The following is a 25,430-nucleotide window of genomic DNA, read 5'->3' as shown; positions in this document are numbered from 1 at the left end:
GTTTATTCAAATTGCAGTTTGATTGCAACAGAAGTTCATCAGCCTTCTAGATCCCAAGCTTTCTGTGGGGGGCTCTCTGTCTGCGTTTCCCAAGGAGTTTGCTTGTTGCAGCACTCCTCTGTTCCCAGCAGAAATTCCTGCGTAACAAGTGACACATTTTCCAAGCCATTCAGGTTGGAGCACCCAGAACAAATGGGCCAGGCAATGCTCCCTCACCAAGCACTAATCAGACATTTTGATGTGGCTCTGGATCTGCTTGGCACAGATGCTCTCAGTCTGAAACAATTGTGCCAAGCAGAGCCCAAATTCTGGGACCCTTTTGAAAGTACCTTCTTTAATCCCTCTCTTTTCTTTGCGGCTTGAATGCATCTGTAACCTTGCCAATGGCAAATAAAAGACAGCCTAGTAAGAAAATTTTGAGGAGGTGGAGAATTTGCAAAACCCTATCTGGGTTTTAGAACAGGGTGAAGCCAGCTGAAAAGAACTGCCTCTCGACCCGGGACTGAAAACTCCCATAGAGCCCTTTTGTTTCTGCTAATTCTGGGCCCACTTCCGTACAGGGCTGACAGAAGAGGGTTCAGCTTCTTGCCAAAGGGAGGTTGGTCTGGGTGGGGTCGTACTGTGATTTAGTTTCTACAGCATTTCCTTCCTTTAGGCCAGTGTGACTCCACGCTGATTTCCAGATATACACCTGCCAGCTACAGCTGCTGGTTGCTCTCTGCCTTTGTTGCATGTGGCAGTGATTGATACTTGCAAGCACTCTCATTCAAGGCACCTTCTAATGTTTGGTTAGGTGCCTGCCTCAGACAGGAACAGATCATTTGTTTGCTGTGCCTAACTTACCAAAGAATCTGTGCCCCTCCCCCTCAAAAATAAATAAATTCATTTCTAAATTGGATAAGGCATAGGTTTTAAATAACTCCTTTTTAAAAATGTGTTTCTCTTTCTCTTACAGCTAAGCACATTAATGAAGTTATCATGGGTACTGAACAGCTGATGGAAATCTGAATTTGACAGATTTAAAAGAGGGTTTTCTGGCTGCCTAAGCCTATGGCATGGCAGGAGCCTGCAGTCCTGTTTCATGATCTGACTCCTAGCATCGTTGACATTGGTATCCTCTCCAGCTTTTAACTTCTTATTTACACCTTAATAAATAAATATTTACAAGAACATCTCTCTGTTTCCTCTGTGTGGCTCTTCCCTCCTCCTCCCCCCACCATATCCTCCCTCATTGACATGCATGCTGCCTTGCACAGGGTGATATTGGTTCCTGTAAATCCAGTGAATGCTGTGTGTTGCCAACCAAGCTAAGAGCAGGGACCACACAGATTGTACTCAGTCAAAAGAACAGCTTAGCTGATCTCACTGTGATGAAAGTGCCAACTTTCTGGGTTCCAGTACCTTAAAAAAGCAAGATAGTACAAGATGATTCAGTCTTAAGGCTAACTACGCAATGTTACAAAACGATTAAATAACAGTGGGCGGAGAAGCAGTAACTGCAAGGTGATGCACAGTGAGAAAAATATTCTCTGCTAAAAATCCACTTTGATTCTGAATTAACTAGTCTCACTCAGGCATCTGCGCCTGTCTTCCCTAAAATTGTCAGTACAAAGCACTGCAGCCCTCAAAAGGCAAGCAGAATGCTGGGAAAAGGGAATAAAATATTTCAGAAACCATACATTCATTAGCCCAGCAGACAGTATACTGAGAATTGTTTAGGTGTCTGCTGACTCCACCTTAAAATAATATAATAAAACTTAAATATCTACAGAAAAACAAGATGGTCATGAGTATGGAATGCCTTCCAAAGCAGATCAGGATTCATCTCCTTCCAAGGGAAAAAAGTGGGGGAGGATAATAGTATTTAAAATCATGAATGCCTGAGTTTTGGGATTCACTGAAAAAGGCGTGATTGTTTGCTTGCAGGACATGTTCACACTTAGATAATTTTAAATTCTTAAGTCTATTTGAGTGACAATAATCCAGTATCTGAATTGGCTCCATATGATCTTACTCCTTATTCATGGAAATGCACAGACACACAAGGCTTTAGAGCTGTGATCACACCATGTCAACATAATACAGCAGATAGGTCAAGGTTATATCAAGGTTTATAATTAAATGCCAGAATATACATGTATCTGAGAAAGAAGGATGTCTCACAATGATAAGACCACAAGTAGTTGCTTTGGGGACCATACATTCAGTAAAAGCTCATGAAAGAGCCCTTCCAGGTGGGTAATTGTGTTTTTAAAATCATTTGCAAGCACTTGCTACCTGGTAGAATACCGGTATATAATATGAACTAAGCTTTGCTCATAAACTAATGAGCACTTTATCCTTAAACCACTTATGTTATCAAACCACCTTGTGCAGATGTAAGCTCAAATATTTCTCAAGCTTCCACATGATGAACAGTACCTGCATATGAATGGCTTAGCCCAGGCTATATCTGCAATACCCTGTTATCTCATATGAACCTGCCCAGGCCCTGAGATCTTCAGGGGGAGGCCCTTCTCTCAGTCCCACCACCCTCACAGATGTGCTTGTGAGAATGCAGGAGGGCGCCTTCTTGGTGGCTGCTCCCTGACTTTAGAACTCTCTTCCTGGAATAAGTTAGACTGGTTCCTTCCCTGTTGTCCTCTTCCTTTTTATTCCAACAGGCCTTTAGGAACTGCCTGTTTTTAAGGAAAGAGCTGCTGCTGTGATGTTTTTATTGTTGTTATTCATATTTTATATTATTGATTAATTACTTTTTAATGATTTCTGTGTTTTTAGCTTTTCTGCTTTAGCTGTATTTTGCACTTTTTTTGTAAGCCACCTTGAGTCCCAAGCCAGGGAAAAGGTGAGATAGTATGATGATGATGAAGAAGAAGAAGAGGAACAGTGGATGTTACAGTGGATATCAAAGAAAATATACCACAGGCTAGCCATTTAGTGAACTAACTCCTGTTGTTTATCTTAAATTTTTGGCAAGCTTTGGCTTACCTTGGGGCATATATTACCATTCCTTTACTATCTTAGAGTGTGTCCTGACCACTCAGAAGGTTTTTGTTCTGTTGTTAGTATTCACCTGACGATGGAGCACCCAGTATACCATTTCCTGTGCTTTGTCACTGTTTGCCTTACCTTTGCTGATTTTGGCAGAAACTAAAAGCCTGAGTGCTTTATGTCACTGTTTTACAGTTCCACATTTAGTCACCTCTTTTAGGTTCATTGCATCATAAACTGGCAGCACTTACTACCCTAAACTTTGTTATTCATTCCTTTAATTTATTTAATTAATTTGTATACTGCCCTTCATCTGAAAAGCTCAGGGTGGTTCATAGCATAAAAATACATAATAAAAACAACAACAAAGCAAAGCAATAAACCCCCTGCATAAGAATACCGAGACTATGCAGTGATTATGGATTCCATGAAACCAAGGGAATATTTTTTAAATGGATGGAGGACAGGAGAGAAATGGTAAACCCGAGTCCAGTTTAAAATTTCTTAAGCCTCTTGAAGGTTAAATACTGATCTAAATGTGAATATTACTATACTAGCATAGTCATGGTAAAAGAAGCTCCAGTGGAGTGGTATGCATCTAACCATTTAGCCAAAATAGTTTTATTTAAAACAACACGCATGTCCTGTCAACCACAATTCAAAATACAATTCCAGGATCATGGTGCAAAATACAAGTTCTTGAACTTTTGTGTGTCATAAAGAGGCTCTTCGCTTCTTAAAATGTTTGGTTCACAGGAATCTAACTAGCAGAACTCTTAAATTGCACATCTAAGCCTGGTTGTTTGGTCTCTGCTACCAGATATTGGCCCAGAGGAATATTAGTTCATTTTCATTAGACAAAGTGATAAACATGATCCTGATCTTTTTTTCCCCTAAGGGGAGCAGCATTTTTTCCCCCATTTAACACAGGAGAATCAAAATTATAAGCCAACCCTGCCCATTCCTTCATAAATTAAAAATAACCACATTAAAGAACTGGCTCCAAACGGAAAGATGTGAAGCAGCAGCTGTCTAAGATGAAAGGCTGCCTGTCTCTCCACATGCAGCCCTGTGCAGCTCTTTGGTCCTCCTATATGGCCCAAGTTAACCCTGCATATAAGTCCTTATGAACTGCTCCAGCATCTAATGTCACATTGCACTTGTGGAATAGAATGCAGAAGGATAACTTTGTTCCACAAATACCCAGAGAAAACTTCAGCACCCCATTATCTTTTTAAAATGTAACTAGCAATAGAACTCAAGGTACCAACATATTGGACTATTCTGGGACATCCTGTGAGCAGGTTACAAAACAATAGCATGCCCACATAGTCAAGGCATTTAGATGTATGTCTACATAGCACTGATATTGCCATAAATTGTGAGATCTGTCTAAAGCTCAGGTTAGTGGATTGGGCAGAAGTCTGCAGATCGCAACCTCCATTTTTAAAAACTTAACATTTTACTTTAAAAAACAGAGAATCTCATCCATTGCCCCTTTGTGTTATTCTACTGTAACCCAATGTTGCTCTACTTCATACATAGCCAGTTAACCCAGATCATATTCTGATTCATTCTATAACTTTGGGGCTTGCTAAGTACAAAATGTGCATTGCTTATATTTGCTGGAAATGGTTCTCATGCATTTAAACCTGTGTATTCGCATAGAAGCAGCAGTTGGGAAAAGATCAACCTTTCCCACTCTCCTAAGTGAATTTACTGAGAAAATCACAAAGGTGTGTTGAAATCACAAAGGTGTGCTGATCTTAGGTGACACAATATGTCTGTCTTTTGTATGCAAGTATCCTGAATACAAAATGTAAATTGAGAAGTGAGCCTGAGGAGCTGGTATCATAGTTTTTTGCAAGGTCTTTGCTCCTATGATAACTCTCCATATCTATATCAGATGTTATCTCCTTGTCTTCATGATCCTGTTTTGCTTAGTGTCGTGAGACGGGATGGGAAGCCTCAGTGAGCAGATTAGAACTGAGGTCCTCAATTCAAGTTTTCTGCTGCTTGCAAGTGCTGCTGACTGCTGGAGGAACCGGCTTTTCCTTTTTGCCTTTTATGACCTGCAGGTGTTTGGGGCAAGATAAAAGTAGATTATCAAAGCACAGATTTGCTCTTGATGTAGTCACTGTGTGTGGCAGCAGTGCAATTATGAATAATTCCAAATAATGGTTCCTCTAGAAATCACAAGATAGCTGTTTTAATTTAACCCTCTAGTGATCTGGCAGTGAGATTCTGGGGTCTACTCTGCACAAGGCTCGCCTTACACATCCTTCCAGTAACAGAGGTGCTTCCTCTGGGTTCATGCTAATGTAGTTGTGTCTTATAGCAGGCACCTTCCACACGGCTAGTTCCTGCTCCCTTGCATCCTGGCAGCTGCTTGCCTCAATCCTCTTCCAAGTGGAAACCATCAGCTCTTGAGTCCCTACAACTGCACAGATCTCTGCAAGGCAGTGGCTTCTCTAGTGGGCTGCTCTTGTACTGTAGTTATATCTTGTCTTTATCATTTTACTTATTGTGACCCATTTCCATCACCCATCTTAAGCCATGATATGCCGTAGTTCACAGTACCTCCTTCAAAAAGCCCTGGGGCTCAAGCAGCCCCCCCCCCCGCCCGCAAACACATTCTTGTAACACACACACACAGAGAGAGAGAGAGAGAGAGAGAGCAATCATTTTGAAGTTGGTGGAGCTACAAGTGTGACCAACAGGTCCAATTTAAACATGAAATTATATGGCCACATTAAACTTAAAGAGCTCACACTGTGCTATCAACACACATGACTAGCACCACATTTTCTTTGGCACGGAGTGCCATGCAAGCAAATGAGTATCAAAAGAGGCAATAGCCACATCTTTACCTCTTTTTCCCTTTCCCATTCTCATCCCTGCAGATCTGCATGAGGCCAAGTTTGAAAATGTGTCAATTACAGGTGGCTGTACTCTTAAAATAGGCAGGATGAGGGCTGCAAGACTATCAGGTGTTTCCTCTTCAAGCATCATCTAGAAAAGCACTCCGCACTGTGGTAAAAAATAGCTTGGCCCAAACGGACACACTTTCCTGGTGTAATGGGGTTTCCAGCTGTGGGGAAATCTCACGGATTGCTTGATTCCCCCAAAAGACCTGTAGACTGGCTGTCAGAGCCTAAAGGTAGAGATCTCTCATCAGGGCCCAGGAGAGGGGAGGTGGCCTCTAGCGTCAGTGGGTCCACACAGGATGGTGCAGGGAGTAGGTCTCCTCCCCTGTTTTATCCTTTTATTTTCATGGGACTGAAACTTTTTATCATGTGCGCTGCCCTTTCAGTAGTATCTAGTTTCTTGGCATACATCTCAAAATGTGATTATAAGACCTGGAGACTGACTTATGGGTTCAGTTCTCTTCAGGGAAGTATTTCTTTCATTAGAAATGTACCCTGTAACTGCATTTGCATTGCATTTACAAGCCAACGGAGAAGAATTGTTCTCCAAATGCTGTGGGACTCAAGAGACTCCAACATTTTTATAATAAAATCAACCATATCTTTGTTCTGGTGTGTCATATGCAGCCTGTGTGTTCTGATAGATATGCCAGCCTATCTTGTGGCAGGCCAGTTTAGCAATGTAATATTACCAGAGTCCCATTTTTGTCAGACCAGTTATGAATGTGCTGGCTGAGATTCCTGTTAGGAATAGTGAAGATACAATAGCTACTCCGCTTTCTGGCAGGAGGGGCAGGGGAACATGGCAGATTGTGCATTTATCACTCTGTCTCTGGAGATGCCCATTTTCCAGCCTGGAAAACTAGATGACAATTTAAAAAATCTTGTTTGAACACAGCAGCAAACTCTAGATGTAATTTTAAAGCTAGATGTAAAACAAATCTTACCAATGTGCTTTTGGCCCTGCTGGGTGTGTGGCCAAAACCAGCGGCATTGCCAATTAATCGGTGTAATTTTGCTATGAGTAAATACCATTTTCCTAAACACACTAATTGCTGGGAAGATATGATTTTCTTCATCTTAATGACATACAGGGTTATTATAGCTGAAGGTCTAGAAATCTGCATAGCTTCTATTATATCCTAAGGCACTGAGCTTTCTAGCACGGGAGCTACAAAATGTTATGCACATTACGCACTACATTTAGGAACATAGGAAGTTGCCTAGCACTTAGGCAGGCCATGGAGCCATCTAGATCCTTATTATCCACCCTGACAAGCAGCAGCTCACAAGGTTTTCCAGTGGGGTCCCTTCCAGTCCAATGTGGGAATGCTGGGGATTAAACCTGGAACCCTTTACATCCAAAGCTGAGGCTCCACCAATGAGTTATGGCCCAGGGCCATTTAAGTCAACGTGCACAACAGCCAAGTGGGATAGCTCAGTTGGTACAGCATGAGGCTCTTACTTTCAGGGTTGTGGGTTCAAGCCCCACGTTGGGCAAAAGATCCCTGCACTGCAGAGGATTGGACTTGATGGTCATCATGGTCCCTTCCAACTCTACAGTTTTATTAAGTCAATGTGCACAGCAGCTTCAGACAAGGGACACTTGCAGGTATCCAGTGTCCCAGCTCTACAAATGCAGTACACTAGGGAGCTCAGAGCCTGCTCCAGCCCAGAAGAAGGGCATATGTGCTCAGCATTTCTTGGGAGAGCTTGGATAGTAAATGTTTGTGGACATAACTGCTTTCCCTGCTCCCTGGCCAGAACTACAAGAATGTGGCCTTGAGGAAATGGCTCTGGCATGATATGTGTGTGTCTATGCAAGAGTGCACACCAGTTTCTGACCCCTTGCTGTCATTTAGAAGAGGAAGAGTTTGGATTTGATATCCTGCTTTATCACTACCCGAAGGAGTCTCAAAGCAGCTAACATTCTCCTTTCCCTTCCTCCCCCACAACAAACACTCTGTGAGGTGAGTGTGGCTGAGAGACTTCAGAGAAGTGTGACTAGCCCAAGGTCACCCAGCAGCTGCATGTGGAGGTTCACCAGATTATGAGTCTACCGCTCTTAACCACTACACTACAACACAGCTGCCAAACCAAAGTTCAAACAGAGGCTTCTTCTGCCATTGTCAGGCTCTCAAGAGAGGAAGCACCTGTATATACTCCTCTTCCCCAGTGGTGGTAACTCCAGTTAAGGAGTGCGGCTAATCCTGAAGTAGCAGAGTTTTACTTCATCTCCCAGGTTTGGCTTGCTGTTCCCATGAGAGGTAAAAATATTTATACATCAACAGACTATGTCCACACATGTGAGTACTTGGTAGGTATACCTGAGGGGGAATGACACTCTCCACTTTTCAGAACACTGTCTCTTAACATCCCTCTGATTAATCTGCATTTGAGAATACAGGTTACCTCCACATATGAGTGGCAGTGGGTCGAGAAATAACTGTTGCAGGCACAGCAGACCAGTGGCTAGGCAAAGCTCATAAACAGATAGTGTGCTAAGGCAAACTTCGGGTTTATAAGGTACCAGAATTTCTGGGTGCCACATCAACTGGGATGCTTAAGGCTGTTTCAGTGCTGACCATCAAGATAAGAAAGCAAGGAGCTTGTGAGGCCTGTACTTGAGGGCAGCTGAGGAGCCTACCATTGGGCCTTTATCATTCAAGGAAAACTGGAGGGGTTAGGGGATTTTCTTGGCTTTTGTATTTTAGCGGAAAGTAAAAGATCTGCCCCCTGGTTCCTTGCCCCCACCCCCCTTCCGCCCCCCACCTCAAGGAAAAGGACTAGCGTCTGGCCTTGTATGCATAAGCTAATCCTTTGTGCAACATCTAAATGGTTAATTGTGTTTGAGGAAGACGTACAGGCAAATGGGGGGCGGGAGAGACCACCCAGCATGAAACAGACAAGAAAGAGCAATCTTTGCAATGTTTAACCAGGGAGAGAGCAAAGTTGTTTAAAAATATTTAATTTACAACATTCCACTCTGCTGATTATAAGCCAGGCAGCCAAGAAAACGCCACTGCGTGTGGGGAACCATCCAGGAAGTTTGCAACAAATTCCTTGGATTGTTTTTAATCTTCCTCTGTCAAGCGCTTTTTAACCCAACCACTGCTACACTTAGGTTGCCAGAGGCCAGTAAAATAAGAGCCCATGCCTTCCTTCTCAAGAATTGTGTTTTTATTTTATTTTATTTTTAAGGAAGCCAGAGAAGAGGGAGCAAGCAGAACAGACTATCATCTATCTATCTATCTATCTATCTATCTATCTATCTATCTATCTCTATCTATCTATCTATCTATCTATCTATCTATCATCTATCTATCTATCTAAGCTGTCATCTATCTATACCTATCATCTATCTATTTATCACATTTATATTCTGCCTTTTTAACAAAGAGCTAAAGGTAGTGTTCATGGTTCTCCCCCCATTTCATTTAATCCTCACAATAACCCTGTGAGGTAGGTTAGGCTGAGAGGCAGTGACTTGCCCAAGTTCCCCCAGTGAGCTTTTCATAATACTTTTGGCAAGATGTCAGTATCGCTTCACTAGCTGAATGAAGAGACTCTGCATCTTCTTTGGCCCTAAAGTGCCAGTTCTGTTACCTTTGCAATGTAATATCATGGTAGTACCTGTCACGCTCAAGGCCTATGGTAGAGTTACAAAAAGAGAGATGGTACACTGCCTTTCCACTCATTTCCACATCAACAGGTTTTTGGACTTCTAGAGTGGTAAACTGTGTCACTGCTGATATGTAATACATGATATGTACATGTATTAATATATGGATAGACAGCCAGTGTAGTGCAGTGTTAAGAAAAGCAGTAGCCAGCATCATGATCTCTTGAGGTTTTGGACTACAACTCCCATCAGCCACAGCTAGCGGTGATGACAATTGGAAGGCACCACATTGGCTACTCCTGGATAAGAGTGTCAGACTAGGACCAAGAAGACCCATGTTCAGATCCCTGCTTTGGAAAGGAGCTCACTGGGCGTCTTTGGGCCAATCATTATCTTTCAACCTAAGCTTCCTTACAGGGTGATTGTAAAGATAAAGTAGGACAAGTTTGTTTGTTTGTTTATTTATTTATTTATTTGAATATTTATACACCACTGTATCATAAAGATGTATCACAGTGGTTTATAATAATATAAAATCATAAAACCAAACAATAAAATCATAAAGTTAAAAACAAGTTAAAAGCAAAAAAGGAATTAAAAATAAACATCAATAGTACTTATGCTGCCCTGATAATCCTGGATAATATACTCTACCCAGAGGTAGGCTCACTCAATCAGATCCGTTCACACATTGCAATTCATAATGCTCCCATATTCTGCTGGAAGCAGAAGAGAAGACCTTGTGGTCATTGGCTTTATTCAAGGCCACAGCCGGCCCTGCCATTAGGCAGCTGCTGGGTGTTGGGGGTGGGGAGCAGAGGCAGCAGCCCCTTCCAACCGAGGTAATTCGCCTCTGTTGAACAGCAGAGGTATATATGTGCCTCATATCCTACTCTGTGCTTCCAAACTAGCCTGCTGTCTTCAATGGGACATTGTCATGTTGTTAGTGATGAAATACAAATTCAGTTGCCTGCCTGCTTGATTTCTGAATGTTGAATGATGGGTGCCATCTTGTCCTTGGCTTCATGCAGTAAGGCCGCACCCTGAAGGTCAAAGATGCCCAAGCAAGATCTGGTTGGCATAGGGTGTAGGCGGGGTGGGTGGGGAAAGATTGGCAAAACACAGTTTTGATAACAGATTTAATAGAACGATCACTCTGCCAAACAGGGAATGAAGCAAGATGTCTCATTCATTTCCTTGTCTCTACTTTTCTTCACATCCACACTGTACATTGAAAACACTCCTATGCTACTTTAACAGTCATGGCCTACCCCCACCCCCCGAATTCTGGGAACTGTAGTTGTTAAGGGTGCTGGGAATTGTTGCTTTATAAAGGGTCTCCTAACAACACCCAGCACCAACAAACTTGCAGTACCCAGAATTCTTCAGGGAGAGGCCATGAATGCTATAAGAGTGCTTTCCATATATGGTGAAGATGTGATTTCTGTGTCTCTCATCTAAGTAGAGGATTGTGGGAGAGTCACTAACTTGCTTTCAGAAGCAGAGAGAAGAGAAAAACTAGGAATAATTGGCTTACATGTGCTGTAAATGGAGTGTGGTGAGTAGACAAAACGGAAAGTATTTATTTTACTGCCTTTATATCCCATCTTTGCTGCCTTTATATCCCAAGGAAATGTTCCATTGCATCTACCTTTACTAGGCCAAGTCTAAGGTTATGATATTGGCATACTTAGGAACCTGCCTTATACAGATGGAGACTGACCTGCTGTCCAAAGGGAATGCCCAACTGGAACGCCCTGTGATCCATCAATTCCATGGGGGATATACTCAGATGGGAGCCCCTGTTGAAGACAAAACAGGTAAAGTGTGTCAACTCCAAATTGAGCTTTGGCCCTTGATACAAACCTTACATTTCTTCCCCAGAGAATATACCGGTAGTCCCAGAAGCCATTAGAGCAGCAGCAACTACTCCTTCTTAGTGAGTTGTGCCTTGCCTCTCTCAGTGCCAGGGTCCCCTCCAACGATATCTGCCATAGGCACCAGAAGTTCAGTCTTGCCCAAGTGAGTCTGGTCAGCTGGTGGGGTCTATGGCAGCCCAATAACCCTTTCCCAGAGCCCTGAGGCTTTGGGGAGTACAAGGTCCAGCAGTCCTCTGGCTGGTCACTCCTTAGGACATCCTCTTTTTACTTTTACTTTTTCTTCTTCTTTTTTAACCTGTGTCTTTCCTGATGAAGGCTGAACTGCATTTTTACTTCTTCACAAATTGTTTCAGGCATTAGACATCCGTGTATGTTGCAGTTGGGATTTGTGATCTGTATTTTAACCTATTTTGCATTTTATGGAATGGTTTTATTGTGCACCACTCAGACACATCATTTTGAGTCGTAAATAGGTAGGTAAATAAATATATGTTGGTTTTATTCCATACCCGTTCATTCCTTATCCGTAGGTCAGAAACTCTTTGCTTCCCAGTCAGACCCACTGTAGAGATAACTTATCCCAGTTCCTGCTGTTCCACAAAACTGACAAGAACCTAGATATGCAGTGCAGTTCACAAGGCTAGCTTCCAGTTGTGAGTTAGGGAGTATGTCAGGGAATGATACCTACCAATTCCTAAAGTGCTTCCCGACTGTGTGCTAAATCAGTGGGCATAATGATGGAAGAGGAGTGAATACAAAATGGGGTATAAGCAGCCTGAACCGCTGTACCACCACACAGTGGAATAAAATCCAGACATGGTTGTGATGTGGATTTAACAGGGTAAACAGACAACATGCATTAATGACAGGTCTCCAATCTATTGCTTCTCCATGTGGGTCCAAAACCCTGGCGGTCTGCTGCCAGTCAGTGGGCCCTTTCATAGGCTAGTGCATGCTGCTAAATCGCTGCCCTCCTGAAGCTGGGAGCAACAAACCACAAGCCTTGGCTTCCCATGGCATATGACCCAGCACTCATGGTTTGTTCAAAACACGATTTGAAAGCAATGAGCAAACCTTGGTTAACCATTGTGGTATGTTTGGAGCAGGGGGCAAACCCACGAGTGCTGCTTCAGATGTAATAGTAAGCCAAGTCTTGTTTGTTCCTCCCAGTTTGAGGAAGAGTGGAGTAAAATGGGAGTGATTCAGCAGCATGGACTAGCACTCTGCTTGTTCACAGTAAGCCATGGTTTGTGGCTTTCTGCAACAGGACCACTGACTGGTAGCAGTTCTCCATGTTTGTGGCTGACCATGAGGCATGAGCACAGCCAGTGTAATGGAGACAATGAGTCAGGTGGAAAAATGGGTATGTCATATGGCACCTTCCTATTCATCTTTCAGTGTTCTTGTAGAGGCCTGTTCTGCTGTTTGCCTTGTCGAAGGGTCATCTCAAGCTAGTTGCTGTCACAGGCAAGGTACGCAGAGAGACCATTCATCTGACATAGTAAGGACTTTGTTAGGTTATTCTGTAAGCCCCATGAGTTGTTTAATGACTGACACTAAACAAGAGATTTGTTCTTCTTTGTTTGAATCTCTGAGCCAGGCCTTTATGTCCATCTTAGTCTTAGACATAGAGGCCAGCCTTAGGAGCATGAGGGACTGGGCAGAGATAGCAACGTGGCTTTCGAGAATACTCTGCTTGTGTCCTCTGAATTTTGTTCTGCCTGAGCTAACTTTACAAAGACTTTTTGGCTGCTGATGTGAGAGGGTTTGGTTTGTCAACTCTAAACATTCTGATCTGAGCTGTTGTCATGGTAGGAGTCTGGATACCTCAGGCAAATTTGGGCCTTCGTTCCTGAATTTCCTTTTCCTTTCCTTCTTCCCCCTTCTCCCTTCCCCTCAAAGTCTCTAGGCAATTTACACATGCAGATAGAAGGGCAGGCAAAATTCTACCCAATTCCTCACTAATTAGTAATACCATTATTTATTTATTATATATTTGTTTATATTTGTCATAAATAAGTTCTCCGGACATAATGCAAATAAATGAAAAGCATAATGGCACCATAAAAATTCAGACTGTAACTTAAACATATAGCCAAAAGAACAACAAAATAAAATACAATACAACTCACAGGAGCTGAAAAAACAACCCGCAAATATAGAAGTACATAAAGACCACTAAGACTATCACAGGAACTAAAAAGAAAACCGAATACATGATATTAAATGGCTTGAGAGAACAGAAAAGTCTTATGCCTGATGCCAAAAAGAGAACATGGATGCCAGAGAAGGCAAACTTCCCCAGGAACACTTTCTGCCACTGAAAAGACCCTCTCTCTCCCTCTCATGACTACCCTCATAACTTTGGGTTGAGGGGGCACCTGGAAAAGGGCACCCACAGATGAGCTCACCATATAGGCAGGAAGAGGCGTCCCTTCAAGTCCCGAGGCCCTGAATTGTGTAGGCCTTTTAGGCCAAAACCAGCACTTTGAATTAGGAGACAGTGAGGATGAGAAAAGTGTGAGATATTATGTTCATAATGTCTGGTCCCAATTAACACTCTCACAGCCATATTTGGCATCTGCTGAAGCTTCCCGACTGACTCCAGAGACACGCAGCCCCACCCACAAACACATTCTAATAATCCAAATGAGAAGCTACCAACGCATGAAAGCTTTCACACACACACCTATATTTGCGTCAATCCTCTTCCCCCAGACTTTTGCCTGTGGGTAGGATCCCAATGATAAGTGGCATAATTCAGGATGCTCCATCTTGACTAGTTCTTTTCCTTGCTTCACCTGAATGTTTTCAGGCCTGAGACTTCTCAGTGCCCGGATTCTAGTTGGTCCTCCACAGGTTTGAGGTAATCCCTGGCCTTGCCATCCTACCCAACAGGCAAATAACTTGGATTCCCAGCTGAACCACTGCCCTTTCCTCAGGCATTTTGTTGGTGAGCTGCTCATTCACAGAGATTGCCAGCAGCTCTATGTGTGTGCGTGTTGTGGATCCTGGCTAAAAGTTGTGTAGCTGAGCTCAGTTTGTGTAGTGGTAACCTTGCCTGACACTGTCGATTGCTTGCTTGGCAGCCTTTAAAAGTGTTTTCCTTCTGTTAATTAACTCCTGGTGGGAGCCAGAGACTTCCTTGTTTCTAGCAGTGGCCTATTAAGAGCGGGGAGCCCTGGGACACTGGCGAACCGCTGTGGGTTTGGCCTGCTCTCTTCTTCATGGCTGAGAAGGCCTGAGGTGAGTGCTGGGCAGCTTGTGATGATGCAGCCAACTCCAGTAGTTACTAGGTAGAAGAAGGCTTGGAATAAAGGGGTTTCTGTCCAGGTGCCAAGGTTACAACCACCTTGCCAGCCAACTCAAACCTTCACGCTTCCCATGACGCAAGAGCCTGAGCCAATTTAGTTCCCCCCTGTTCAGCATGGAATCACAGAGGTTTGTTTCTTTACTGTGAACGCATCAGAAAGAGCATGGCTAGCAGAGGCCCAACTCTGCCATCACTCCCCTGATGTCTCCTCTGCTCGGCAGCCACAGCACCTATTGTACACATACACTGCTGTCCCAAGTGAGACTGCTATATGGGGGCTTTTCATACAACCACAGGAAGCTGCATTGTACTGAGTCAGATCATGTCTAAACCTTGTCTACGCTGCCTGGCTCTCCAGAATTTCAGTGTTTACCATAACTTCCAGGCTTACCTTACAAATTTCTCCTTTCTTTTGCTTTAGGTCACTACTCTCCTCTCAGCATCTCTCCAAACCAAAGGGAGATAAATCACCATCTTGTAATTTCTTAGAAGAAATTTCTTGTAGACAAGTCAAACTCTTCTGCACGTCCTAGGGTGGGAAGGGAGTAGCCGCTCCCACTTTCATTTTCACTCTTACTCTGCCTCCTTCCTGATATTCAAAGGGGAGGTTTTCTAATTGCCATAGTCAAATAGCTGTCTTTGATTCCTGCATCACACTTTTCTAGCACAAGAACTTTCTTCTTCTTTTTGCTATCATCATGTGTTTATTTGTATGACACTGTTCCACAAAACTGTACCCAAAGTGGCTCACAACATAGCAAATGAACACTAAGTGTAAGAATTTAAAAAACACATAATCAGCCTTTGATCTTTTGGCAACCTACTTAACTTTAGATTCATTGCTGTCTTGCAGCCAGACATGATGCAGAGATACATGGCCAGTTTCCAGTAATGCCCAGCAGGAAACTTCCCAATTTGTGACCTCTAACCTTCAGCTGTTCCTGGGATTCCACCATGCTGCCAGGCTCCATCCAAGTTTCTGAATGAAAATTCCAAATAGCATGGTAAGGCAAATTTTCATATCAGTTTCTTGTATAATATTCCTTCTTGAGCATATTTTATGTTCAGAGGTGGTTCCAGCTCATTTATTACCTTGGGCTGAATGAGGTTCATAATATATCTAATGGTGGCCAGCAGCTTCCCCTAGTGGGAGTGCCAACTGGCTCTCACATGCATGGGCCCATTCAGCCCCCAAGATACATCTTTATAGCACTCAACCAATGTATCCAGTGTCTTACTGAGGAAGCATTTGGAGATTGGCTAGGAAGAAATGGCCATTACTTAGGGCTGCCATATTTTAAAAAGTGAAAATCTAGACACTGTTTCCGACCACCGAATCACGGCTATGTCCGGGAAATTCCGGATGTATGGCAACCCTACATTAATCTAAGCCAATACTTGAAGCCTTTAGGATTCCTTTGCAGCTGCTCAGGGGCATTCAGTAGTTATAACAATGCTTTAGAACTATTTACTTGTGTAGAATCTACACATCTGCTGCAAAATGCATGATGGTCCATAGAAGTGCACAGCACATTTCATTAAGGTGTGCACCCTTAATTGGTGGATGAATGATTTATTTATTTAAACAAAGGAAGGGGGAGGGAAATGACAAGACAAACAAATAAGGATTAGGAAGAGGTAAAGAAGAAAAACAAGCTAACAAAATGATCACATCTAGAAGCCAAAACATTAGATTTTTCCTGCAGAGAAAAAGACCCTTGCCAAGCTGACCAGAGGCAGGGTAATTCTGGAGGGCCAGGGGCCAAATGGCTCCTCCCCCTTGCTTGCATGCCACAAAAGCAGCCCCTCACCCCACAGATCTCTCTCCACAAAAGGTGGCCAGTGGAGCTTGGATGGAGACAGAGCCATGAGAAGAAGAAGAAAAAGGCTGGATGGATTTTTAGCTTTTGCCTGAGATGGAGGGAATTCCTGCTCCTTCCTTACTGCCAATCAGTGGAGCCAATTGCCTTGTCACCGCTTCCAGAGACAGCTGCAGATCCATTCCAGCCCTTTTATTCTGCTTGCATCTCTGTCTGCTTCCTTTGACCCCCAGTTTTTTTAAAACATTAGGGTGTGTGTGAGCACACCCCCTTTGCATGTCTATCCCTAACCCAGGGACAAATCCTGACCAGGTTGAAGTCAGGCTGCCTAGTCATCTATAAAGATGGGCCTGCTATTGCTCTGTACTGCCTTGTATCCAGGCCATCAGAATAATCCCTTTTCCACCTCTGCCCGGGACTCTGATGTCACAGCCACTTAGTCTGATCTCCAAACATCCTGGGCTGACACCTTGTTAAACACTCACAGGGGGTCGTGCTTCCAGGCCTTTTCCTGACCTGCTTTCTTTTTGCCCGCTGCAAAGTTTCAGTTGGCAGGCACTTCCCTTGCACTATTAGGTGTCATTCGAGGAACAAGGCACCCAGATCACTTACAAATTAATTTGGAGTTAAAACTACAGAAAATTAGGAACATGTTGCTTTGCAGACTTGGCTAGCTCTCAAGATAAATACATGGAAAACTCCTTCATTTGTAACTTTGCTCTGTGAAAAGGGGGGGGGGGAGTCACAAGCATTCCTGCTTCCTGTCTCTTAACTGTTGTCAAGGCCTTCAACAGCTGTTTAATGGTCTGAGGCCTTACTTCCCAAGGAAAACTGAAGCAAACAAACAAAGGATTGGAATTATTTTCCTTAGGGCCAAATTAAGCTAAATAAAACTGATGAAGCACACAATCTAAAACCCTTGTCAACCATTAGTTTTGCAGGAGCCTTGAGGAGCTGGCCCTTTCCCCCGCCCCGCCCCCCAAAAAAGTCCTGCTAGCAAGTTCTGTTTCCACAGTCATCACTTTGTCTTCATTGCTTTCTCACTTCTGGGTTGTCAGCTGAGGAGCCACTCTTAAAAAGACCAAATTGTACCCAGCAGGCCTCTGGTTTTAAACCTCCAATCTAAAAGCCAATTTCATTGGTAATCATCATGCCAACCAATACAGGGTTAGAGTAGTGCTCAGTCAGCATAGACTGACATGCCCTGGTGTGCACAGTCATAGGTTGTAATGGTATCATAATACCACAGCAGGGCAATTCAACCTTTCTATGCTTGGCACAATTGTTATTGCCAGATGCAGAGTTGTGGCATTGTGCATGTAGCTGGTACAACAGGGCACAATACCTGAAAATGGTTCTGCCACCACGGAGCTAGCTACATAGCCACAAACCTGTACAATTAATTATTGCTGGTAAGATGTTGTTATGAGTACAGTAGGCCTGCCCACTTGCCTCAATTTGTCTGTCCCTATAATTCATACCTATGCATATCTACCCAGATATTAGAGGGTTGGGTGTCACTGGTCTACAAAAATATATCAAAGGATGCATTCCATTGGTGGACTCAATTATGAGCTCAATTTTAATGTTGGCACCCTCATAATGTTTTGTCATGCTGTACCCAATAAATGGGATGCGGGTGGTGCTGTGGGTTAAACCACAGAGCCTAGGACTTGCCGATCAGAAGGTCGGCGGTTCGAATCCCCGCGACGGGGTGAGCTCCTGTTGCTTGGTCCCTGCTCCTGCCAACCTAGCAGTTCGAAAGCACCTCAAAGTGCAAGTAGATAAATAGGTACTGCTCCAGCGGGAAGGTAAATGGTGTTTCTGTGCGCTGCTCTGGTTCGCCAGAAGTGGCTTAGTCATGCTGGCCACATGACCCGGAAGCTGTACGCCGGCTCCCTCGGCCAATAAAGCAAGATAAGCGCCACAACCCCAGAGTCGGCCATGACTGAACCTAATGGTCAGGGGGCCCTTTACCTTTACCTAGTAAACATCTACTAGTTTCAATACATCTTTTTGTTAGAATCATAGAATTATAGAGCTGGAAGGCACCACAAGGATCATCTAGTCCAACCCCTTGCAATGCAGAAATCTTTTGCCCAACATGGAGCTCAATATTATTACTATTATTATTACATTTATATCCCACCTTTCCTGCCAGGAGCTTAATAGTTCTTCCCCTTCTCATTTTATCCTCACAACAACCCTATGAGGTAGGTTAGGCTGAGAGGCAGTGAATGACCCAAGGTCACTTTGTGAGCTTCATGGCTGAGTGAGGATTTGAACTCTGGTCTTCCAAACCCTAGCCTGACACTGTAACCACTATACCACACTGGTTTTCTATGTTTCTGTATGTGTCATACAACACTTTCCATACTTTCCCTCAGACTATTGCAACATTTTGCTCTTCTTGCCACTAAATATATTATCACAACCAGTGATGTCTAGAACAATTCCTCTGTATGCATCTATCTACACCCTGAGGTCAATGGGAGAGGCCCTTCTATGCCCTGTGAGGATGGGAATGCATAACCAGGCCTTCTCATCATCAGCACCCACTCTAGCCACTGCCCCAGAATATTTGCCTCACTTTACTTCTTTGAGTGTGTTCAGATGTCAAGTTTAAATAGTTTTGTTTCATGGTACTGCCAACATTTTCAGTATTGTCCAGCAAGTGTTGTGTTTTTGTGTCCATACCTCTTGAATATTAATCCATTTTTACAACTTTATAATGTTTTATCATGTTCTTAAATCTATTTACACTTCTCTGAGGACCCTGTGTTGTTGCAAGCGTGCAATATAAATATTTAATAAATAAGTAAAATAAACTCAGAATTCCATGCTAGGACCTAAGCAGGCAAAATGAGCTACACTAGGATGGCTCTGGAAAGGCCTTGTTTTATGTATTGCTATTACACGGCAAATTTCCTCCTTTAAAGGGCTCTATTGGTCTCTGCAGTCTGACAGTCTTACTGAATGTGGAGCATATGACACAGTCAATGGTCCCTGATGGCGGCTGGTGTCCACGGGGACTGGCAGGGCAGATGGCAGGGAGATTGACAGTAGGTGGCGCCATAGCCAACAACAGGCAGAGCCAACTCATTCTAGTTTTGTCCCCATCCTCTTCCCTGCTGAGTTTTACAAAGGCAACACTGAGATTAAGGAAGAGGAAGCTGACATCCAAGGCTGCTCTCTGGGCTGGTTGAAGGTAAGAAGGCAGGCAGGTGGGAGCTGACTGATAGCTCACTGAGGTTGGTGGGGAAGTGCCCCCATTTGCCTTAATGGAATAGTCACTGCTGAATTGGCCTCTGATTCTAAGAGAGAAATCTAGAGACCTTGCATTCCCCCTGCCATGTTTGTGTGTGTGTGTGTGTGTGTGTGTGTGTGTGTGTGTACTTGCATGCATGTACCAGTCAATAGATGTCTGGAGGGCAATGTGTGTGCTTGCCTGAAGGGTACGTGCATCCATGCTTGAGGCGTGTATGTCTGTGCAAAGCAGGTTGGACCGACTGCTGTGTGCTGGGACTGTGAGTGGGCGAGTTCCCTGCTCCTGCTGTCCTCTCCCTCCCCTTCTCCTCCCCCTCCTCAGTTCAATGCCCTACTGCAAAGAACTGCGCCTCTATTGTTTCTCTCATGCAGATTTTGGGGTGTGAGGAGAGGAGGAGTGAGAAGGGAAGAGCAGGGACAAGATAAAAGCTTTGCTCTCGCCTCACCAGGCAGAGGCAGAGCCCACCCAAGTTTCAAGGCGTTCGCTCAGACGTCTGACCTCTGTGCCTGCAGAAGGTGCTTTCTTACATTTTCAACGGTGCTTCTGAATTGCAATTTCCTCCCTCGCAAACAGGACTTGGTATGAAAGGGACTACAGGGATGCATCCCATTCCCTCCTCCGTGATGCTATTTCTCTGTTGAGAAAGCCATGAAGAAGAAGAAAGAACTAGAAAGGCCAAGCCTCTAATCATGTATTGAGCAGTGCTGCTGCTGCCTTGTGTGCCCCGTTACCTGTTTATAATCTCCCCTACAAACCCTTTCCGCGCTACAGATTCTTCTTTGGGGCTTCCAAGCTGAATGTTGCATTAATGCAATCATTCTGGCAGCCGGGTAGATTTCTGCATCTTGTAAGAGTTGTTACTTTATGAGTCCCAGAGAATGCAAGATGCCCCAAAATGGATGAGGTGCTTCTGTATCCTTACCAGTTTCATGCCACGGACCCTGCTTACAGCCATATCCTTACCATGCAGGTTGGATCAATAAAAGCACTAATCTCACTGGTCCTGACAGATCCTGGGCTCCTTCCAGAAGCCGTGCAACCACAAGTCCTGCTTAACCCATCTGGCATCACCTTTCCCACCGTTTCATTGCCAGATTCAGAATGTTGGACATCTAGACTTAGTGCAATGAAAGGAGATGTATTTATAAATATGCAGGAAAAGAGAGAGCATAAGTTAGTCTTGGGCCAACTTTTTCTTTTTCTTTTTTGCCTGTCACCTTTATACAATCAGAGCTTAAGACGATCAGGCTGGCACTCACAGAGCCACTCTTGGTCAAGGTAAAACCTTACTTAAAGGCTGGAAATTATTTAGAAAAGGGTTATTCAGACCAACAAAGCTATCTGTGCTAAAGGGTGACTGAACCTCGTTCCTCTAAGACATACCAAATCCAGATGGAGTTCATCAACCCCAGCCTTCCCTACCCCTGCTATTTCAGCTATGAATGCCCTCCCCCATATCCAGTTTATGCTGGTGCCACTAAGTAAAGGGCATTAAAGATTAACTGGCCCAAACCCCCAGTTTGGAAAACTCCAACAAAGTCCATCTTGTCCAGTTTTATGTTGCTACTCTCTGCCTAGTACTCAAATTTATCAAGTTGATCTGTTTTTTGAAATGTTTGAGATCCCTCCAAATATCACTCTGTCTTCAGATTTTATAAACATGCTCACTGTGTGCTCATCCAAATCACAATGAAAACATTTAACACACAGGCCCCCCCCCCAATTGTTTCTGTGGGACATTATTTGGCATCCTTTTCCAAAAGGGTGTGGCACTTTGTACGCCAGAGAGACCATTAACTCTCTATAGTAGTGCCAGTTTCATTAGAAGTTCTTTGCCTGTTCTTGCATAAAATGATCAAGCATCCTTCATGTGCTTCCTAATATTTAAAACACTGAAGAAGAAACCATGTCCTGCTGAGTACAGAAAGCAGCCCTTTTAGGGACTCAGAGGTGATATTCCTAAACTGTAGCTGCCTGCAATACACGTGGTCAATTTCCCCACCACAGTCTTGGGACAAAATAGTTTCGCAGGTGTATGTCATATTTTAAGATGTATTGCAAATCCTGAGAAGCCTCAAGAAGCATGACTAGCACAACTCCATTCTGAAACATTGGAAGCGGTGCAGAATCAAGGGACATTATTGCTCCATCATCTCTGGACGACACCCCTAATTTTGGATTGCTCTGCTCTTTTGTAGCAGTTGATAGAACAGACACTGACATTTGGATTTGGGAGATCTGCTTGCAGTGATTTGTCTAGACCTGCTCACATGTGGATGCAGGATAGAGAATACAGATTGGGAATTTGGGAGCGATCTGGAGGATACAGGATGGGTCCCATTCCATGGGAGGTGTATGAGGTAAGAAAGAAAGAAAGAAAGAAAGAAAGAAAGAAAGAAAGAAAGAAAGAAGGAGAAAGAGGGGGTTCTCTCTGAAACTCCCCTCCCCAAGCAAGGAAGTTTCTCTCCTATCACTATCAGTGCAGTGAAACTGACTGAGGAGTGTCTCTACTCTGCCTCTCTGCATCTTCAACCAGGCTGCCCCCCCCCTTGCACAAATCCACCACAGGAAAAGAAAAGCCCCCAAGGAAGACAAAAGAGCCTGTTTTGGCCATGCCACCTGCTATCCCCTACCCTACAATACCGCCTTAAAAACTGGACAAACAAAAGGCCTTAAAATCTTAAAGGGGCCCATTCATTAGGGTGACAAAAGGGGAAAGAAATACATTATCATAATTAATCCTGCGGCTGGCGGTGGGTGGCGAGGCCCTCTGTCTCCCAAGGTGGCAGTGGCGGTCATGTCACCAAGTCCTGCACTAATGTACACTGGGTAGGCAAAGCAGGATGTGAAATAAACCCCCAAAGGATGAGTGCAGGTTTGTCTTCTCGTTGCCTGCCCCCACCTCTGCTTCCCCCCACTGATGTATACTGATTCCTTCCCAAGTGCCTGCCCCCCTCCTTCCCTTGCTACCCATCAAGTCATCCCTGTTTTGCAGGGCTGGAACAGCCCGCATTTGTCTGTGCCTTGTTCCTCACGTGCACAGACACACAAGCATTGTGACCCTCCCTTGAAATCACAGCTGAAGAAATGTGTATCACCTTCTCTGGCTCCTTAGACAGGCCAGGGATGTCTTCCTGGGAAGCTGTCAAAAATCTGCTTGTAGCCCAACCTCTATATATTGGTTATTTCAGGAAAATGCAGAAAACGCTCTAGCAGTCCTCTGCCGAACCATCCATCCATCTCCACCTACTCAGCTTCCAGGGCTAGAACTATAATAATGCATCTCTAGACCATCTACATTAATAGAAGTTCTCCCAGCAGCATGCAGACACAGAAGAACAAAGTCCACTTAATGCATGATATGGGAGATACAAGCCCCCACTGAAACTGAGTTCTAAACGTGCTTTTTCGGGGTTATGTTCATCTAAGCTATTATTTATTGCTCACCTTGAATTTGTTCTTTTTTTTCACATTTCCTTAGTTCAGCAGTATTTCGTTAACTTGGCTACTGTTTTTCTTGCTGCTTCTGCTGAATTTTAAACCTGCACCTCATATATGGCTTAATATTAGTGGGGGCAAGTTGCATTTCTACCTTCCCTGCATAAATCCTAAAGGTACAAAAGCTCTGCCCTCTATGGCAGGTTCCTCTAGGGCCTATGATGGGGGGGGGGGAATCTTCCTACTGTAGCATTAACACCTGCTAGGTTTTGCCAGGCCTGAGCACTGAGAGGCTCCTTTAGGATTCTAAAAGAAGAATGTAAAAAGTACTTTAATCCACTGCACCTTTTCTCTTCACAGTGCTGCAGTGATAACAGGAAGCTGCTCTTATGCATATAGCGGAGTGTCCCCTTCTTTGCAACTCTTAAAGATACAGGAGCCCTCTCAGGGTCTGGATTTCACATACCAGTAAGTATGATGCTGGGCAAGCCATTCCCAACCAACCCAACCAAATACTAAGGTGGGTGGGTGGGGAGAGAAACCAGGCCTTTGTGATCTGTGAACCACCTATAGGCTGAGCTTGTCAGGGCACCACTTCCCTTGGTGACACTTCTCATTCAAAATGTTGTCCAGACGCCCTCTAACTATGCATTGCCCTGGGAGCTCTCCAGCATTTTCCAGATCTGAACTTTTGTCACATATTACTCAAGTACAGTGGTACCTCGGGTTACATATGCTTCAGGTTACAGACTCCGCTAACCCAGATATAGTGCTTCAGGGTTGAGAACCTTGCTTCAGGCTGAGAACAGAAATCGTGCTCCGGCAGCGTGGTGGCGGCAGGAGGCCCCATTAGCTAAAGAGGTGCTTCAGGTTAAGAACAGTTTCAGGTTAAGTACAGACCTCCGGAACAAATTAAGTACTTAACCCGAGGTACCACTGTAGTTATCTAACACATTGTTTCCCAACCGGGGACTATATCCCCCCCCCCCCCGAATATTCCAAGGGAGCTACAGGTTAAAATCTTGTAAATGAGGGGCCCACAACACAAGGCTTGGGGACCGCTGAGGGAAGTGAGAAGTGAAGGGGGGAAATTCTGATTGGATGGCTATCTGCTTGGCCAATCACAAGCGGGTAAGGGGGTAGCCCACCAGGGCCTAGCACTCCTTTTTGCCACCCGGGAGCAGTCCTGGTTTGTTTCCAGTGGGAGAGGATGATCACTTAGGCTCCCTTTTTGACCAGCAGAGCCCGCGATCCAGAACCCCCAGGTCAGGTAAGTGCACTGGTGGGGTGGCAGTGGGTAGGGCTGGGCGAGCTGCTTGTTGCTGCCGCCAGTGCTGGGCCCAGTAGCAGCCTGGGCCTGACTCTGCAACGTGTAGGGTGCAATCCACCCCAGCACCTAGCTAAGCAGGGTCATCTGGTGCTGCTGACTTGAATCTAGTAAATAACTAAGAGTCTACTCAAAAGAAAGCCGCACTGTGTTCAGTGGGCCTCTCAGGTAAGGGTGTGTGAAACTATAGTGTTTTATCTAGGCAGCCAGGGCTCCTCCACATGACAAGATCTTTTTGCACCAGGTCAGTGAAGACCACTTGCATATATATTTTTTAATCCCATATATACAGAACTTCCTATATACTTTTTGGACAGTATCTGTAGGTTTCCCCCTCTGTGTCAAATAACTGGGGTCAAATAAGTTTTGTTTATTTTTTTATAATACATGGAAGATGGATCTGCCTCGGTAGGTTCTGGACTCTCCTTCCTTGGAGGTTTCTAAGCAGAGGTTGGCTGGCCATCTGTCATGGATGCTTTAGCTGAGTTTCCTACATTGCAGGGGGTTGGGCTAGAAACATGACCCTTGGAGTCCCTTCCAGCTCCATTAGTCTCTGTTTTTCTGCTTCAACAATATTTCATTATATTATTATCATTTTATGTAATTGTATTTTGTATAAATTATAAAAATTATAAACAAAACATTTAAATAGATACCTTTCGACCAGTAGGAGGGGGGCATGGATAGCCAGGATTTTTGTTGGGGGGACAGGCTTTTGTTGGGGGGGCAGAACTTCAGATTTGTATTGATTTTTACTTATTTGTGGGGCACAGCTGCCCTCTGCCCTCCCCTTGGCTACGCCCATGGGGGACCACAATTAGAAAAAGGTTGGGAAACACTGGTC

General features: G+C 44.2%; 2 protein-coding genes and 1 long non-coding RNA gene across 11 annotated transcripts in view; 2 read left to right on the top strand and 1 right to left on the bottom strand.

Annotated features, from left to right (window-relative positions):
• EIF2B3 (eukaryotic translation initiation factor 2B subunit gamma) overlaps positions 1 to 1,172 on the top strand; it is an 87,170-nt gene extending 85,998 nt beyond the window's left edge. For all 3 annotated transcript variants that reach the window (XM_083447819.1, XM_083447821.1, XM_083447820.1), the window contains exon 12: positions 956 to 1,172. In XM_083447819.1, coding sequence (XP_083303945.1) covers positions 956 to 1,008 — 53 coding nt within the window. In that variant the 3' untranslated portion in view covers positions 1,009 to 1,172. The remainder of the gene's footprint in view (positions 1 to 955) is intronic.
• LOC310680825 overlaps positions 1 to 14,239 on the bottom strand; it is an 89,050-nt gene extending 74,811 nt beyond the window's left edge. For 2 of the 5 annotated variants that reach the window (XR_014512966.1, XR_014512967.1), the window contains exons 1-2: positions 13,832 to 14,097; positions 11,264 to 11,342 (exon numbers count right to left, since the gene is read on the bottom strand). This is a non-coding gene — a long non-coding RNA (uncharacterized lncRNA). The other 3 variants (XR_014512968.1, XR_014512969.1, XR_014512965.1) reach the window with 3 other exon arrangements.
• The window catches only part of PTCH2 (patched 2), a 73,670-nt gene continuing 59,474 nt past the window's right edge, over positions 11,235 to 25,430 (top strand). For 2 of the 3 annotated variants that reach the window (XM_083447777.1, XM_083447775.1), the window contains exons 1-4: positions 11,235 to 11,360; positions 12,830 to 12,892; positions 15,587 to 15,737; positions 23,620 to 23,727. The gene's annotated coding sequence lies outside the window, so the exon portion shown is untranslated. Of the gene's footprint in view, positions 11,361 to 12,829; positions 12,893 to 14,419; positions 14,667 to 15,586; positions 15,738 to 23,619; positions 23,728 to 25,430 lie in introns of those variants that run through there. The other variant, XM_083447776.1, reaches the window with a different exon arrangement.

Source organism: Podarcis tiliguerta (genome assembly GCF_965153285.1).
Source record: "Podarcis tiliguerta genome assembly, chromosome: 6".
In the NCBI taxonomy this organism is placed as follows: domain Eukaryota; kingdom Metazoa; phylum Chordata; class Lepidosauria; order Squamata; family Lacertidae; genus Podarcis; species Podarcis tiliguerta.
The sequence above is the reverse complement of the archived record's forward strand: the minus strand, read 5'-3'. Positions and strand labels throughout refer to the sequence as shown.